Consider the following 16,227-nt stretch of genomic DNA (forward strand, 5'->3'; position numbering starts at 1 on the left):
CCCCCTCCCCCACCAGTTCCCCCCTCACAGCGAACTTCATAGCCTCCACAATCCTGACCCTCACCATCCTCCCCAGGACTCCCTCCCTCATCTCCACCAGCACCTGCTCATAAAACTGATTATGCCCCACGAAGAACCTCCCATCATGCGAGGTCTCAGTAACCAGAACCCTCTGCACCTCCCCCACCCTCCCCCGATATGGTTCATACGACTGGAAGAGCTCAGACAGCCTCTTGGTCCTGGTCTTGACCACCTGAGTGGGGACCTTCTGCATCTTAGCAGCCGGAGTCCCAGGCCTCGGGAAGAACTGATTGATAAACAAGCTCGGAAATTTGTACTTCGTGCAGAGGCTCATGGTCTCCTCGAAGTCCTCCTCAGTCTCCGTGGGAAAGCCGCAGATGACGTCGGTGGCGATCGTCACCCCGGGCACCTTCTCCTGGAGTACATCGACAACCCTCTCAAAGTCCGCCCTCGAGTACTCCCTCTTCATGTCACTGAGCACCTGATCGCTGCCAGACTGCACTGGCACGTGAAGGAATTTGTAAACCCTGGGGTGACTCAGGATCTTGCTGATCTCCTCCAGGTGCTCCAGGATGTACGGGGGATTGGTCATCCCCACGCGCATCATGCAGCCCTCGGGGATGACCTCCACGATCCTCCAGAGGAGCTCGGGAAGGCTCGTCCCGATGTCCCGGCCGTAGGCCCCAGTGTCCTCAGACGTCAGCCAGAGCTCGACGACGCCTTCCTCGAAGGCCTGGACCGCTCGCTGGATTATCTCCTCTGGGGGGTAGCTCCCCAGCTCACCGCGGGCGTGCTTTGTCTTGCAGTAGGTGCACTGGTTCAGGCAGCCGGTGTTTATCGCGATTATCTCGACGAGGGGGTTCCTGCGGACCTTCGGCAGCGACAGGGGAGCACCTCCCATTTTCCTGCCCGAGAGCTTCTTCTGGGAGAGGAAGCGCACTGTGTTGCCTTTCAGGGTCTCCTCGACCACCTCGACCACACGGTCGATCTGCTGGACTCCGATCACACTGAGGTTCGAGAGGAACGACGTCTTCGGTGCTCCCTGGGGGACACATCTGGAGAATGGAGTTTTTATTGATTAAAGGGTATCCAAGTACTTTGGCTATTTTTTCTCCAGTGAAATGCTTTTCTACTTTTGTAGTCGACCACAGCTTTCATTTGAGCCCCATTTGACCCCAAGTTTCCGGACATTTCTCAAAGATTTTATTATTTAAACTTTGCAGGTTTGTATTTGAATCTTGATATTGAACTGTTAGAAGACACTATAAAAATCTGAAGAAATTTTATAAAGTTTACTTTTGGGGGAAGATTGATGAAATAATTGAAAAGTTACAATTTTTGGAAACTATGAGCCTTTTCTATAAATAATTTATAAACAATCGATTTTCTACCATAAAAATCATTTGTTCGGAATCGTAAAAAATTTATTCACATTCAGAATTTTACCATAAATCGATTTCATGCTTAAAAAATAAGTCTTCTGAAAATTTAAACAATTTCAATTATTTATTTATAAACAGCAAATGTTTAAAGAAATAATAATTCTGTGCAAAATGATTTCTCACGCAATGCAATTGACAAATTTGATGATTAAAAATGGTTGAGTCTGTAGTGTGGTCTGTACCAAACTGTAAAAGATACTTGGATATCCTTAAAGATATTACACTGGGGTCTGAATATACAGAGAATTAAACGAAAATTTTTCAACCCATTATTTAACCCATTCAGAAATCCTGTGCAAAAAATGGAAAATTGCAGGTACAGAATAACAACGAAAATAAATTCCAAAGTTGCTACTTATACACGAGGTCAAGTGGAGCATCGGTAAGTTCAGCATTTATCCCACACAAGATCTATGCGCGCGCTGATCTATTCATTTGTTGAAATGAAGAAATGAAATTCATTGAATTTCATTTTCTCATGAATACCTTATAAATATTGATAATGAATCAAAGAGAATTCGACTAATGATTGAAGTGAATAGCGAAGTAGAGTAAAAGAATCTATAAAGAATTTTTCATTTTCAATTAATTATCTTCAGTTTTTAAAAATAATCGGTCTCCATAAAAGGACAGAATTTATTAATTTCACCGATGATATATATACATGTGAAATATACATATATGACGTGAAAAAAAAATTTACCTCTGAAGAATTTGGAATTATATCACTGAAGAATGTGAAAATGCCGCGTTTTTTTTTTTTTGTGAATAACTTCGTGTCACATATTGACCAATCAGAATTAAGGATTAGCGGTCANGATATAAAACAACTTCACGTTTCGTTCATCTTTAGTAAATAGGATAGGATTACCCGTTGAGGGATAATGTAGGGAAAACACTGAATTTATCGATGTCCCATTAAACCTCACGTATAAGTAGCAACTTTGGAATTTATTTTCGTTGTTATTTTGCACGCGCAGTTTTTGATATTTTGCACACGCTTTCTAAATGGATTAAATAATGCGTTAAAAAAATGTAATTCAATTCTCAGCATTTTTGGATATCCCCTCCCGATGCCATAATATCCTCAAAAGGTTCCTCATACATTCTGAAGCTCGCAATGTCCCAAGAATTTTCATCCTCGCGAAGATCTTCAAGTTGGCAACGCAAAGAGTGCTTGGTATGTTCTACAACTCCAGTGTGAAACTCGTTTTATTCGGAGGAATCCCAGTAATTGCAGGCTGCCGAAATGATGCAGTGGTGGAGGGAGAGTTGTCAAAAAACCTCGTCTGGCCAGACGTTCCCCGGATGCGCCTGCTGCGCCGAGAGAGCATTTTTTGCTATTGAAAATGGGGACATTGGCCATCAAACCAAGAGCAACGGTCCTCAATCCTCAAAAAAGTTCAAGACGAAGGCAAAATATGTTTCAAAATATCGAATAAATATTGTAGAATTGAGGAGGGTAAAAATGACGATATTCTCCGGAGAATATCCAAGTATCTTTCACAGTTTAGTACAGATCACATGACAGATTCAACAAATTTCAATCATTAAATTTATCAATTTAATTGCGTGAGTAGGATTTGAAGAAAACATTGAGTAAAGCTGAAATATATTAAATAAATTGTGATAATTACCCGGCGACAACCACATGCTTCCCCATCTTCCTGCCAGCCTCGATCTCATTCCTGAAGTGATCCTCAGCTGGTGCCTTCACTGTGCACGAATTCAACAGCCAGAGATCGGCCTCTGATTTATCATCAGTGAGGTTGTACCCATAGGCAGCCAACTGTCCAGCCATGTACTCCGAGTCCGAGCTGTTGTGAGTGCAGCCCCATGTCTTCACGTAGATCGTCTGAGTGCCCGGAATGACACTCGACAGAATCTCAGGCCTCTTGACATCCCCGATGAATCCGTTTTTGCGTTTGACTTTAGAACGAACCGTCACGTTCTTTCGGGTGCTGTAGCGCTCCTTCGGGGTTATGTCCTGCGAGGAGATCAGGTCCTCGATGTCTTCTATTATTTCCACACACGAGTTGGACATGTTTTGGGGATTGTCGTCACTGAATTGAAAACCTAGTGTTTACGGGTGAAGTTTCGGGGGTTTAGTTCAACTCTTTTTGGGGAAAAGACATTGGACGGGGATGTCGAAGGGTGGAACGTAAACACGACCACGCGGATGTGCTCGGACTGTGCTGCCCTCGAGCGGACGGGGGTCGCAGCACTTTTGCCGTTTGGGATGAATTTGAAAATTCAAACTTCGGATTTTTTGGTCCCGTTTATTGAGGCAGACGGCAAAATTTTTGTAATAATCTCTTTGGAGCTTTCAATCTACTCTAAAAACGGTCGCCTAACAATGAAAAGAGAATACCATTCTATGTAGGCATGCAACTGCGTCACATGACCCGTCATATGACGGTCATGTGACCGTCATTGACGGTCACATGACGAGGCGTTCATGACGGCTGTCACAATTCCCCCTCCCCCTTCTGTGACCGTCGCAACTTGTCAACAAAAAATGAGTCATTTTTCATCTATATAGATGAAACTTAATTTTTTTCTCGGTCAATTTTCAGTTGAATTCCTTTTGTATTGGCCTAATCCGCATTTTGAAATGAAAATCACGTTTTTTTTCCATCCATATAGATGAAACTATTTTGTTTTATTCATGACCGTCACAAATTGGAAATTAGTTATGACCGTCATTATGCAACTTTATAGATTGTTTGACAACAATTTGGTTAAAAATGATTTGTGACAATCATTTGTAGTTGGAAAATTTGTGCGTCACATGACCGTCATTTTTTGGTCATATGACGCGATCTAAAAAATGACGGTCATTTTGCACCTCTAATTCTATGAAACATAAATAAACGAATCATAATTGTCGAAATAATTTAGGTCAGAGGAAAACAGAATAATTCTACTTTCTTAATATTGCGTTTACTAAGGTTTTCTTCGAACAAAGTTGATTAGAATTAATAGCTAGAATTATGAGATTATCTCACATTTTTGACGTTAAGAATAGGAGAATCTGAATGCAATATAGGGAAAATGATGATCGATTTTTTCTCTTTGGACAAATAATATTAATATCCAAATACAAAATTTCTGATATGAATAAAAAGAAGCTGTGACTCAATATTCCAAATCAGTAGTGAAGCGGTAAACCGAGTTAAGTCGATTTTGATTTTTGATCAGTTTTTGATGAATATCTCAGAACCTAAGGGAGATAGCAAAATTTTTCTCATGACCTTTCTTGTAGAACCGATTAAGAGCTATAAAAAGGTCATGACAAAAACTTTTCTATCTCTTTTAGATTCCGAGATATTCGTCAAAAACTGGCCAATAGTCAAAATCGACTTAACCCGGTTTACCGGTTCGCTACTGAAATGAAGTTTTAATTTTTAATTTGGTGCTGAAAACACGAGATGACAATATTCTAAGCACGGAATTATATTGATGAGATGAACTACAGATTAATTGAATTGCCGTGTGAACTAACTAAAAATTGATAACAGTGTGGGCACGCACTTTTACCAGAGTATCAACAAACATTGAATTCCAGAAATTCACACTCTAAAGTGTGTTCTAGAAGGAATTAAGTTGTAATTATGATTAAAATGTTATTCAGTGAGCATAGGAATTAGAATATGAACAAATCATTGGGACATATGATTCTCAGTGGTCCTATTGTTTCTTGCAATGAGAATGATTATAAACAATCAATTAAAAAAGATATTACCAATATCCTCTATTTAAGCAAAAAACATGACTTGAAATGAAGATAAGGATGGGGAAGATTTACAAAAAAGTTCTCAGCCAAATGTTTTAGTAAAAAATTTTCTATTTCTGCTTGAAATTGGAACACATCCTTGCAATTTTCACAACATCAATTACTCCTCTCCCATAAATGCGCTTCAGAGTTAATTTACAATCCCCTTTCCCCTCTCTCAATGAACACTTAAACTTAAATATCTTAAATAATTGAAAAACACACACGAATATGACAATTCTCTCCTTAAATTATTGCATCAACAATTTACATGCCTTGTATTTGGTATCACCTTGTGTCTTTTCATTTAATTAATTAATACTAATTTCTCATCGTAATTATCATCATAAATTAGTGATTGTGGGGTTTTTACAACTGTTCACACCTGAGTATTTTATTCATTCATGTAATCATGGAGTTGTTCTTTTATGAGAATTACCAATTAATTTTAATCATTAAAATTTCACTCCGTCTTGGATTAAAAATAGCAGATGATCTGGATTATTTAGAGAGCAAATGGCAAGTGATGAAATTCATTTTTTACCCTCAACTGTTGACTTTTAAAATCGAATCAATTGACGATGTACAGAGAGCACTGGATTACCCTTAATTTATAATTAATTAATCAACTCTTCCCTTCAATTTCAATTCATGGCATTCATTAATTTCGTTCGTCGCTTTTTATTGAGCAAAATATTCCCCAAAAAACAATCTCGTTAAATTATCATATGAGCAATTTTGTTCCCTCGTTTTCATATTAAATTAATACTAATTGAATTAGCAATTATTTTTTCATTGACACCACTGGTTTTGACCACTCAATGTCTCGACGATTAAAATTTACAATCTCCTGTTCCAACTGCTTTAAAAATATATATCTGACTCCGTAATAATTTTTTCTTCTTTTATTCTAATACCTAATGGGGTTTTAAATACTTAAAATAGACTTCCAGAGGCACTTGAATGGTTTTTACATCTTTTTTTTACAGAAAAATATATAATTTTGGAATATTCATCGAAAACATTACAAACACTACGATAATTCTGATACCCTAGGACCTAGACTACGTACATTTTTTTTCGGTGATTGAATAAACATTTAGAACATTGCGCAATCCTCGTGTGCAAGAGAAGATGGAGAATCAGCGGCAAATTGGTGAAATTGAGGTATTTCTCTTGTTCGTTGAAAAAAATAGACAAGACATCTTTTGTAGGGAATTTAATTCCCTACAAAAAAGATATTTTGACATTTTCTCCTAAAACGGCTCATTAACGAGATATTTGCATAATTAAATTACCAAATTTATTATAAATTGTTGAAAACAAATGATTTCTCCAGTTGAATTTGCAAATATCTCAAGAACGAACGATTTGTTGAGAAAACGTCAAAAAACATTTTCTGTAGAAAATTGAATTTTCTACAAAAAAGATCTTCTGACATTTTCTCATAAAATGGCTCACTAACGAGATATTTGCATAATTAAATTACCAAATTTATTATAAATTGTTGAAAACAAATTATTTCGACATTGAAATTTGCAAATATCTCGAAAACAAGAGAAATTTTCAATAAGCATGTTTTTTTGTTCAGAAAACCTGTCTTCTGACATATTATTCTGGAAGGATAGTCCCAAAAATGGAAAAAACAACTGGAAAATTCAACGATTTTCACCATTTCCTCACTGAATAATTCACATGTTGTTCCATCATTACATGATTTCCGCACTCACCGACAGAATAACAAAACAACTCACTCAATAAATTAATTATGCAGAACATTGAGTACCTCAACAACTTATAAAATCCCGAGTACAAAGAGTCAGTAAAAAATACTAGTCATAGTGATTTGGTTTTGCGATTCTTAGACCTACTTTCATGACGCATTCGCCATAAAAAAATACAATTTCATTTGATTAAGTAGTTGAGCGATGCACATTAAACGACAATGAGACAAAACCCTTCCTCTCTCGCAATTCAAATCACTTCATTCCATTTTCTTTTTTCATTTATTCAAACGAACATATTTTCAATTGCTTCCGTTCTAATTTTTTTCAATGTCTTTGTTATTTTTTATTCTCTGATTTATTATTTATCCATTCATCTTTTTAGGGGTTTATTATCGATGGGAATGGTGAATATCACAACAAATAAATTTAAAAAATGAGATAAATTATGCGGAACTCAGAATACAAAAAAACACAGGAATAAAAATGGAAATTATTGTTATTATCTTTTAATCTACTATTTTTGAATTTTCGTTGTTATTTTTGTTTTTTTAATTCATGTATGTGTTTTTTATTTGTTCGAATGAAAAAAATTGGAGAAATCAATTGAATGTTAAAAATCCATTCAATTTTTCTTTCTATTGCTCATTTTTTTCACTTATTCATTTATTGAGTCATCTCTTTTATTTTTTTATTATTGATTTCACTGGTGAATTCCTCGACAAACAAAAAACACGATACACAAATGAACAAATAAAAAATATGATAAAATATTCAGAATTTTGAATATTGTAAAAATGCAAAGCAATGAAAACGCGATTCTAAATCCTTTTAATTTCCCTTTTCACTCCTTCAATTTTTCCATATTTTTAATTTACTCTCGTATTCATTCACCTCTTCCATCAATGTCACCGGTGAATTCCTCAACAAACAAATAGAAAAACTAATAAAACATTCAGAATACAAAAATCCAAATTAATGAAACCGCGATGAAAACCTTTCAATTTTCTCTTCAATTCCCTCAATTTTCCCATCTTTTTACTTATTCACGAATTCATTCATCTCTTTTATCCGTTTATCACCGATTTCACTGGCGGTCCCCTCAACCAACAAATAAACAACCCACAAAACCGTTCAAAGCCCAGAATAAAGATTCAGAGAAACGCAAACGCCATTGTTCGAGGGCAAGCCCTTCGACGTTTCTCCCCATTCTCCTCTCTCCGTGGCCCATTGTTTTGTGCGAAAGGTACACGAGAGGAGGGGGCGCCCCCACAAGTGAATACCGAGGGCGAACAGCGGTCCCAGGATATAAAAAAAAAATAATAATAATAAAGATCGAAAAAAAGAAAATAAAGAGAGGAGGCGTACGAGACTCGAAACTCCGAATAAGTTCCTTATCTTCCCTTTTCTGTCTCAAACACGGGCTAAAGGCCCTCCCCCGTCCTCCCTCGCCCAAAAATTCTTCCTTCAACTACGAGAGCTGTTATACAATCGATAGATTAAACCATCGAGATAACTCTTAACGAACGCGAGAGACGAAATGGAAAAAAAAAATTGGAGGAAAAAAGGGGAAACGGAAATGTTTTCCCATTTGGAGACGAATTCTCTCGTTTTCTCGTGACGCTGATGATTTTTGGAGTTGGAAGAGTTGTTGGGAGGTCTGGGAGGTATGGCATGACGTGGAATGGCACGAAATTGGCGATAAGGTCTCGAGAATTCGCATTTTAACGATTCGGCGGCGAAGGAGTGAAGCGTAATGAGGGAATCCTCAGATTTTTAAAATTTATTTTCGGCTTTTCTTGGCGAGGAATGAGAGCGAATGACTTGACGTTTTCTTCTGGCTTAATTCGTGGGAGATATCAACAGGAAGTGATGAAAGACGATGGGCTGACGACCGGATGGATTATCTTTCGAACGTTATCCCGATTGTTTTTCCATCTTCGTAATCGAAAATGTGTTATAATTTCCATTGGATTTTGTGTCATGCAGAAGGCCCTAAAAATTATGACTGCACAAGCGAAAAAAGTTGAAAAAGAAACTGAACATTTTTAAAGAGCTGAAATTTTTAGTAAAGATTGGGGAATATGTTCGATAGAGAGGATATTGTAAATGGATAATTTATCATGAAAATTAACGGTCTGACAGCCATTGGCTGCTGTCACAATTGACGACCTAAAGACTCATAAAATACAGCAAATTACTAATTTGCAATTTTCTGCAAATTTATTTTCCAATATTATTCAAAAACACTCTGAAAATGTTCAATTTTTTCAACGTTTTTTTAGTTGTATAATCATCATTTTTAGAGACTCCAGGGCCACGTAAAACTGAATGGCAATTTGAGAACATTTCAGATTATCAAAATAAAAAAAAATAAACCAAGATCCCATGGGCCTCGAAGTTGAAGTTGTTGTTATTTTGAATTTAGAAAATGAGAAAGTGTCAAGAGATGCCTTTTGCGGAGAATTTAATTCCCAAGAACAAACAGCTCTTGACATTTTTCTCCCAAAATAATTCGTTAACGAGATAATTTGGTATTCAGTAAGTGATGGAATGAAATAATCAGTTAATAATCAATTAATATTGGATAATTCCTCTCGTTAACAAGAGATTTCAACAGATGATTTTTGTCATTCGTCTCCAAGTTCTGTAGCTCGAGTTGATGAGATTCAATGAACGTTTCACCCCTTCACACAAATTTTCCTTAAACCTAAAAAATCCTAAACACCGGGGTTAATCATCCTATGGCAATCGCGGAAGATTGTAACCAAATTAATCCTATCTAAACCTTAAACAATACTAAACTTTCTGACTCCCCAATAATACTAGACACAGGGACTAGGTATCTGTGACAAATCCACCTCCATAATCCCCAGAAAATCTTCACGAAGTACAAAACCCTGCGAAAATGTTTCTACCTCTTCAATTATTTCAAAAATTGTCTTAAAAAAACGTTTTTGGAAAAAATAGAAAAGGATCCAGAGAACTAGTTCTTCTCAAAAACCAACAGATGAGTCGCTTTAAGGACATCACCCTGGGGTCAGAAAATACAGAGAACAACCTGAAAAATTTTCAACCCATTATTTAACCCATTCAGAAATCGTGTGCAAAAAATGAAAAATTGCTCGTACAGAATAACAACGAAAATAAATTCCAAAGTTGCTACTTATACACGAGGTTAAGTGGAGCATCGGTAAGTTCAGCATTTTTCCCACATTACCCGTTGAGGGATAATGTAGGGAAAACACTGAATTTATCGATGTCCCATTAAACCTCACGTATAAGTAGCAACTTTGGAATTTATTTTCGTTGTTATTTTGCACGCGCAGTTTTTGATATTTTGCACACGCTTTCTAAATAGATTAAATAATGCGTTAAAAAAATTTAATTCAATTCTCAGCATTTTTGGATATCCCATTCTGAAGCTCGCAATGTTCCAAGAATTTTCATCCTCGCGAAGATCTTCAAGTTGGCAACGCAAAGAGTGCTTGGTATGTTCTACAACGCCAGGGTGAAACTCGTTTTATTCGCAGGGATCCCCAGTAATTGCAGGCTGCCGAAATGATGCAGTGGTGGAGGGAGAGTTGTCGAAAAAACTCGTCTGGCCAGACGTTCCCCAGATGCGCCTGTTGCACCGAGAGAGCATTTTTTGCTATTGAAAATGGGGACATTGGCCTTCAAACCAAGATCCAACGGTCCTCAATCCTCAAAAATGCTCAAGACGAAGGCAAAATGCGTTTCAAAGTATCGAATAAATATTGTAGAATTGAATTTCACCCCCGAACTCGAGTGGAATGATCGCTGTCACGTGTGGCTCTCGAGAATAAAGATGATCCTCGTATTTCATAAACGCCTGAGGTTCCTCTTGCTCTGTTTGGAGCCCACGATTAGTGGTGGTGTTTTTCGTTTGGTTGGCGTTGCCAGAAGGGGAGTCTTACACAGACCTGTGTGTGGAGTTGATAAACAGTGTGTACAGAATTCTATGCTGCAGCCCTCGCGGGTGCATGTTCCCACGTTCTTCTCGGTGTTGACGGGACAGGCGAAGTTACATTTGGGACAGGAGAAGAGACGATCCGATGGGGCGAGCCTCCTGCTTGCCTGGAACACATAAATTTTGGATTTTTTTTAACGCTTCGCTTTGGGGGTATTTTTGGATAAATTGATAATTGAGGAAGATGATTTTTTTGCTTCCGAATTGTGACCCTCATTATGCCTCTCGCGACCCTTAATCTGACCCATATGACCCTTAATTGGACCCTTGTAACACTTAATCTGACCCTCACGACCCTTAATCTTACCCTTGTGACCCTCATGACCCTTAATCTGACCCTCACGACCCTTAACTTGACCTTCGCGTCTCAATCTGACCCTCACGACCCTTAATCTTACCCCTGTGACCCTCATGACCCTTATTCTGAATATCGTGACCCTTATTCTCACCCTTGTGACCCTCAATTGTGGAGTCTTAATTTCGAGCACCAAATTTTCATCACCAAAAGTTGATTTGGATTTTTATAATACAGAGAATTGTTACATTCGAAAATGAAGAAAACCCACTGAATTTCAACGTTAGTTTTTTGAAAATATCTCGAAATATAACAGAGATAACAAAATTTACGTCAAGAGCATTTTTGTAGCATTTCAATTTCTCTATAAACAATGCCTTATCACATTTTTTTCTCAATCCACTCGTAGTAGAGATAATCAACGATTCCTGTTGACAAAAAAATTTTGAAAACGAGATAATTAATTTTACACAGACGACCATGAAAAATTAGTCCAATCTGTTGCTAGGCGAATAGAAGACAGCTCGGAGTTCCGCTCCACGCTGTTCGCCTCAACGGGCCATCGGATTGTTTCGTAACGCCTGTATCATAAATTTCGCGGGCCCAATCAAGTGGCTCTAAACTACCCGAAAATGATCTCTCCCATTCACCCTCCGCGCGGCATTCACGGAGGATTTTACATGTTTATGCAATGCGAGATATTTCCAACGGCTCTCTCATTCGTTTAGTTGCCGAGGAGTTCATAACGATAAGTGATAGAGAGTACCTCGGCACTTCTTGAAACACGTGCCGAGAGACCCACCTCAACACAGCCATTCAATATATCATGTGGGCAAACGTAAATATTGCCACTAAGGACCATAAACAATCTCTCTTCTCTCTCCTTTTACAGAGTCATTCGGTATACTTTTATGAAGATATTTGGAGTTGATTGTATGAGATAGTCAAAATAAATCTTTGTTGATGAACTCGTAAATTCGGTTTGAGAAAATAAAGGGTTTTTGTTCTGTGAAGATTACGTGCGACTTATTCTCCTGGGATAGCGAATGGGGAAGGAGGAGAATTTCGATGTATTCATCGAAATAGATTGGGTTGTTCTGAATAACTGGTATTTCGATCCGGAAAAATGCTTGTTAATGCAAATTATGAAATTCTCAAAGTGTTGAGACCAATAATTCATTGAATTATCTCATTAATTCGTGCTTGGGAATTTTGTTTTCTCTGATGAAACAATTTCAACGTTGATAATAATCAGAAGTGTATTTTGTTGATTCAAATAACTTTGACTTGCTGTTTTTCATCCCTCAGTCTGCTTTCACTAAAAAAATTGCTCACTGATGATTACCAAATCTCAAATATTTTATACTAAACATTTGAAGAGAACGATGATAACTCTTTGTCATAAACAGAGATTTGGTTATTCCAAAAAATTGATATTTCCTGTGCAAGCGAGAAATGTAAATTCCAGCATTTTAATACTTATTTTGTTCTCGAAAAATGTTTGTTTGATGCAAAACAACAACCAAATAGCCACATTTTTGGCTCGAGAAATTTGTACGAATGATTCAACGAAATTGCTATTTGTTTGTCGTTTCGGCTATTCAATACTCAAATACAAGAAATGAATTTTTAAATAGAATAACAATGACGATGTGCTAGCAACCCTGTAACTTCGAACGAAATATTTATCATTTAGCTTCACTTTATGAGAGATATTCTCATCCTGAAATGTCACGGTCTCCCCGCGAATGATCAGCCTCTTGAGCCAAATGTATCGTTGTTGAAAGCAGTCAAAATATCTACATGTTCATACTGCCTCTTCCAAATCTCGAGCGAAACATGAAGAAAGTGTTGCCAAAATTTTCTGCATCAGATCAGATTTTTTGATCAGATGATCTATCGTCGCCAGAGGATGAGAAATCATCCACAGAAGCAGCGAAGCAGTTGCTCCAAGTGATTGGACTCATAATTCACTGAATTATTATACTATTCATATTTGGAAATTCTGTACGTCAAATTTCTATTGATCCATCTAGACCTCAATCTCTTCCTTGAATTGAGACCTATCGCATCAAATTAGGCTATTGAAAGTAATCCAATAGCTACATTGAACCCTAGAACAGTATCGAATTACCGAAATTTTTGTTTTGTCCGGAGGTTCATTAATTCGATAAATCCACGGTCCACTTGGCCCTTTCAAATCCACCGGTCATTCTCCACTTATCCAGAATCTATTTTGCCACCTGAATGCCTCCACCGCGTTCCGCCCTCTCTAAACGCTCTCAAAACAAATGTGGAACCGAAATCGGCCTTCGGTGCGGTTTGTTTCGTCTAATTACCCGCGATTCGAATGAATTATGTACACCGGAAAACCTGGAACCGCAGCCCGAAAAATTGAGGGAATCGCCCTGTGGACAATGTCTAGAGGTTTCGAACGCGTTCAGATGTTCTCCATTGAATTTCCTCGGCTTAAATTGTCCAAATTTTTTAGTTTGATTTTCTTAATAAAAAAAGAAACAGAAAAATTGAATGAAAAACGAATAATAATGAAAAAAAAAATGACCGTTAATTTTACCTTTGTGATCCTTAATCTGACCCTTGTGACCCTCATATGGATCCTTAATCTGACTCTCATTATAACCCTCGTAACCCTTATTTTGACCCTGGTGACCCTTAGTTTCTGACCCCTTATTTGGGCCCTTAATCTGACCCTCGTGCCCTTATCTTGACCCTCATGACCCTTATTACGACCCTCATAACCTTTATGCTGCCCCTCATGACCTCATTATTTAGACCCCTAATCTGACCCTTGTTACCCTTATTTGGGCCCTTAATCTGACCCTCATGACCCTTATTACGACTCTCATAACCTTTATGCCGCCCCTCATGACCTCATTATTTAGACCCTTAATCTGACTCCCGTGCTCCTTAATCTGACCCTCATGGGCCTTATTACGACCCTCATAACCCTTATGCTGCCCCTCATGACCTCATTATTTAGACCCTTAATCTGACCCTTGTTACCCTTATTTGGGCCTTTAATCTGACCCTTAAATTTGTGGCCCTTAATCTTCCCCTCGTGCCCCCTATTCTAACCCTTATTTTGACCCTCACGACCCTTAATGACCCTCATAACCTTTATGCTGCCCCTCACAACCCATGTGGCCCTTAATTTCGGAGTCTTAATTGCGAGTACCAAATTTTTATCACAGAAGTCGATTTGGATTTTTATAACATAGAGAGATGTTCATAAACGAAAAATTAATCATTTAAGGCGGAAACCTGAAATGAAAAAAATAAAAATAAAAAAATTCTGGCAAGTTCTCTATTAAGTGTGTATTGCGGTGCTCGAGGAAAGAGAGACGATTGTAAACTCCAGAATTGGTTAATGAGGCTATTAATTCTGCAGTTCATGGAGAGCAATAATGATGTTTTGAGAACATCTGTTGGTTCGAGTTGGGAGAAACTGCATTTCTCCGGAATATCGTCGCCTCTCTTCGTTAATTCTCGAGACAGAATTTTTTAGATTGACGAATTAGTCAAGGGCTTCGGGTATTTAAAATGAAAATATTTCGTTCGAAGTTACAGGGTTGCTGTCACATCGTCATTGTTATTCTATTTAAAAATTCATTTCTGATATTTGAGTATTGAATAGCCGAAACGACAAACAAATAGCAATCTCGTTGAATCATTCGTATAAATTTCTCGAGTCAAAAGTGTAGCGATTTGGCTGTTGTTTTGTATCAAACAAACATTTTTCGAGAACAAAATAAGTTTTAAAATGCTGGAATTTACATTTCTCGCTTGCACAGGAAATATCAATTTTTTGGAATAACCAAATCTCTGTTTATGACAAAAAGTTATCATCGTTCTCTTCAAATGTTTAGTATAAAATATTTGAGATTTGGTAATCATCAGTGAGCAATTTTTTAGTGAAAGCAGATTGAGGGAAGAAAAACAGCAAGTCAAAGTTATTTGAATCAACAAAATACATTTCTGATTATTACCAACATTGAAATTGTTTCATTAGAGAATACAAAATTTCCAAACACGAATTAATAAGATAATTCGATGAATTATGGGTCTCATCAGTTTGAAAATCTACATTCTGTCAATTATTTCTCACGCAGAAAATGACATTTATTCCATGAATTTTTTTACAATTCCATGAATTTTTTTGAATTGTAAAAAAATTCATGGATTTTTTTTTGTTGAAAATTGATATTTCCTTTGGACGCAATCCAAAAAAATTCATCATCTTTCCCTTCAAATGTTTAGTACAACATATTTGAAACGTAATCATCAGTGAGTAGAAAACAAATACAAATACAAATTTTGGATTTAATAAAAAAATCAAAAATTTCCAAACATCAATAATAAAATAATTTCGAAATGACTTACGCGTTGTTTTGCATTAAAGAAACATCACCCTGAACCCCTGAATCTCAACATTTTCCAAATACCTCCAAAAATTCTTTTCCAAGCCCTTTTCCCCTCTGAAGAGCCAGAGCCTAAAAAATGATTTCTCACGACTGCCGACGTTGACAAGATTTAGAACCCCAAGAAATACCGAAAAACTCTCCGAGTCGGCCGAAAACCCTCGGGAATGATGCAGCAGCTCGCTGCAGCCACACGTCGGCCAGCTGCTCCTCCCAAACCCAATCTCTCTCTCTCTCCCGACCTCTCCCCGAACCTCACGCGAAAACTCGTACATAATAACTTCCTCCCGGTCCGTGCGTGCGCAATAATATTCGTCCATTACTCCTCTCAATGACCGCCGCAAACCCACAAAACAAAAATAAAATGAGTGTAACAATAAAAAGGGGCCAGTGCACACTGACTTGCAGTGCCCCAACCGCAACTCGAGATGATTTTCCTCGCCGCTCCTCCGCCGGTACCACGGGAGTAATCAAAATACAAAATTACGTGGTTAACGAGAGGGAACAATGGCGAGAAACACTCGAATCATCGGGGCGGGG

General features: G+C 37.6%; 2 protein-coding genes across 2 annotated transcripts in view; both read right to left on the bottom strand.

Moving 5' to 3' along the window:
- Positions 1-4: 4 nt before the first annotated feature.
- LOC107039217 (threonylcarbamoyladenosine tRNA methylthiotransferase) lies at positions 5-3,639 on the bottom strand (the record flags this gene model as incomplete). Its single annotated transcript, XM_015258728.1, has 2 exons — positions 3,101-3,639; positions 5-1,076 (listed from the first exon to the last, which is right to left on the bottom strand). Coding segments are annotated over exons 1-2 (1,479 nt in total), but the record flags the coding sequence as incomplete, so codon positions are not given.
- Positions 3,640-8,959: 5,320 nt separating this feature from the next.
- LOC107039280 (F-box only protein 43) overlaps positions 8,960-16,227 on the bottom strand; it is a 37,813-nt gene continuing 30,545 nt past the window's right edge. The window contains exon 2 of the mRNA XM_015258810.1: positions 8,960-11,060. Within this exon, the coding sequence (XP_015114296.1) occupies positions 10,806-11,060 (255 nt within the window). The 3' untranslated portion in view covers positions 8,960-10,805. The remainder of the gene's footprint in view (positions 11,061-16,227) is intronic.

This window comes from Diachasma alloeum, unplaced genomic scaffold (genome assembly GCF_001412515.2).
Source record: "Diachasma alloeum isolate Michigan unplaced genomic scaffold, Dall2.0 Dall_scaffold_00295, whole genome shotgun sequence".
Lineage (NCBI taxonomy): Eukaryota > Metazoa > Arthropoda > Insecta > Hymenoptera > Braconidae > Diachasma > Diachasma alloeum.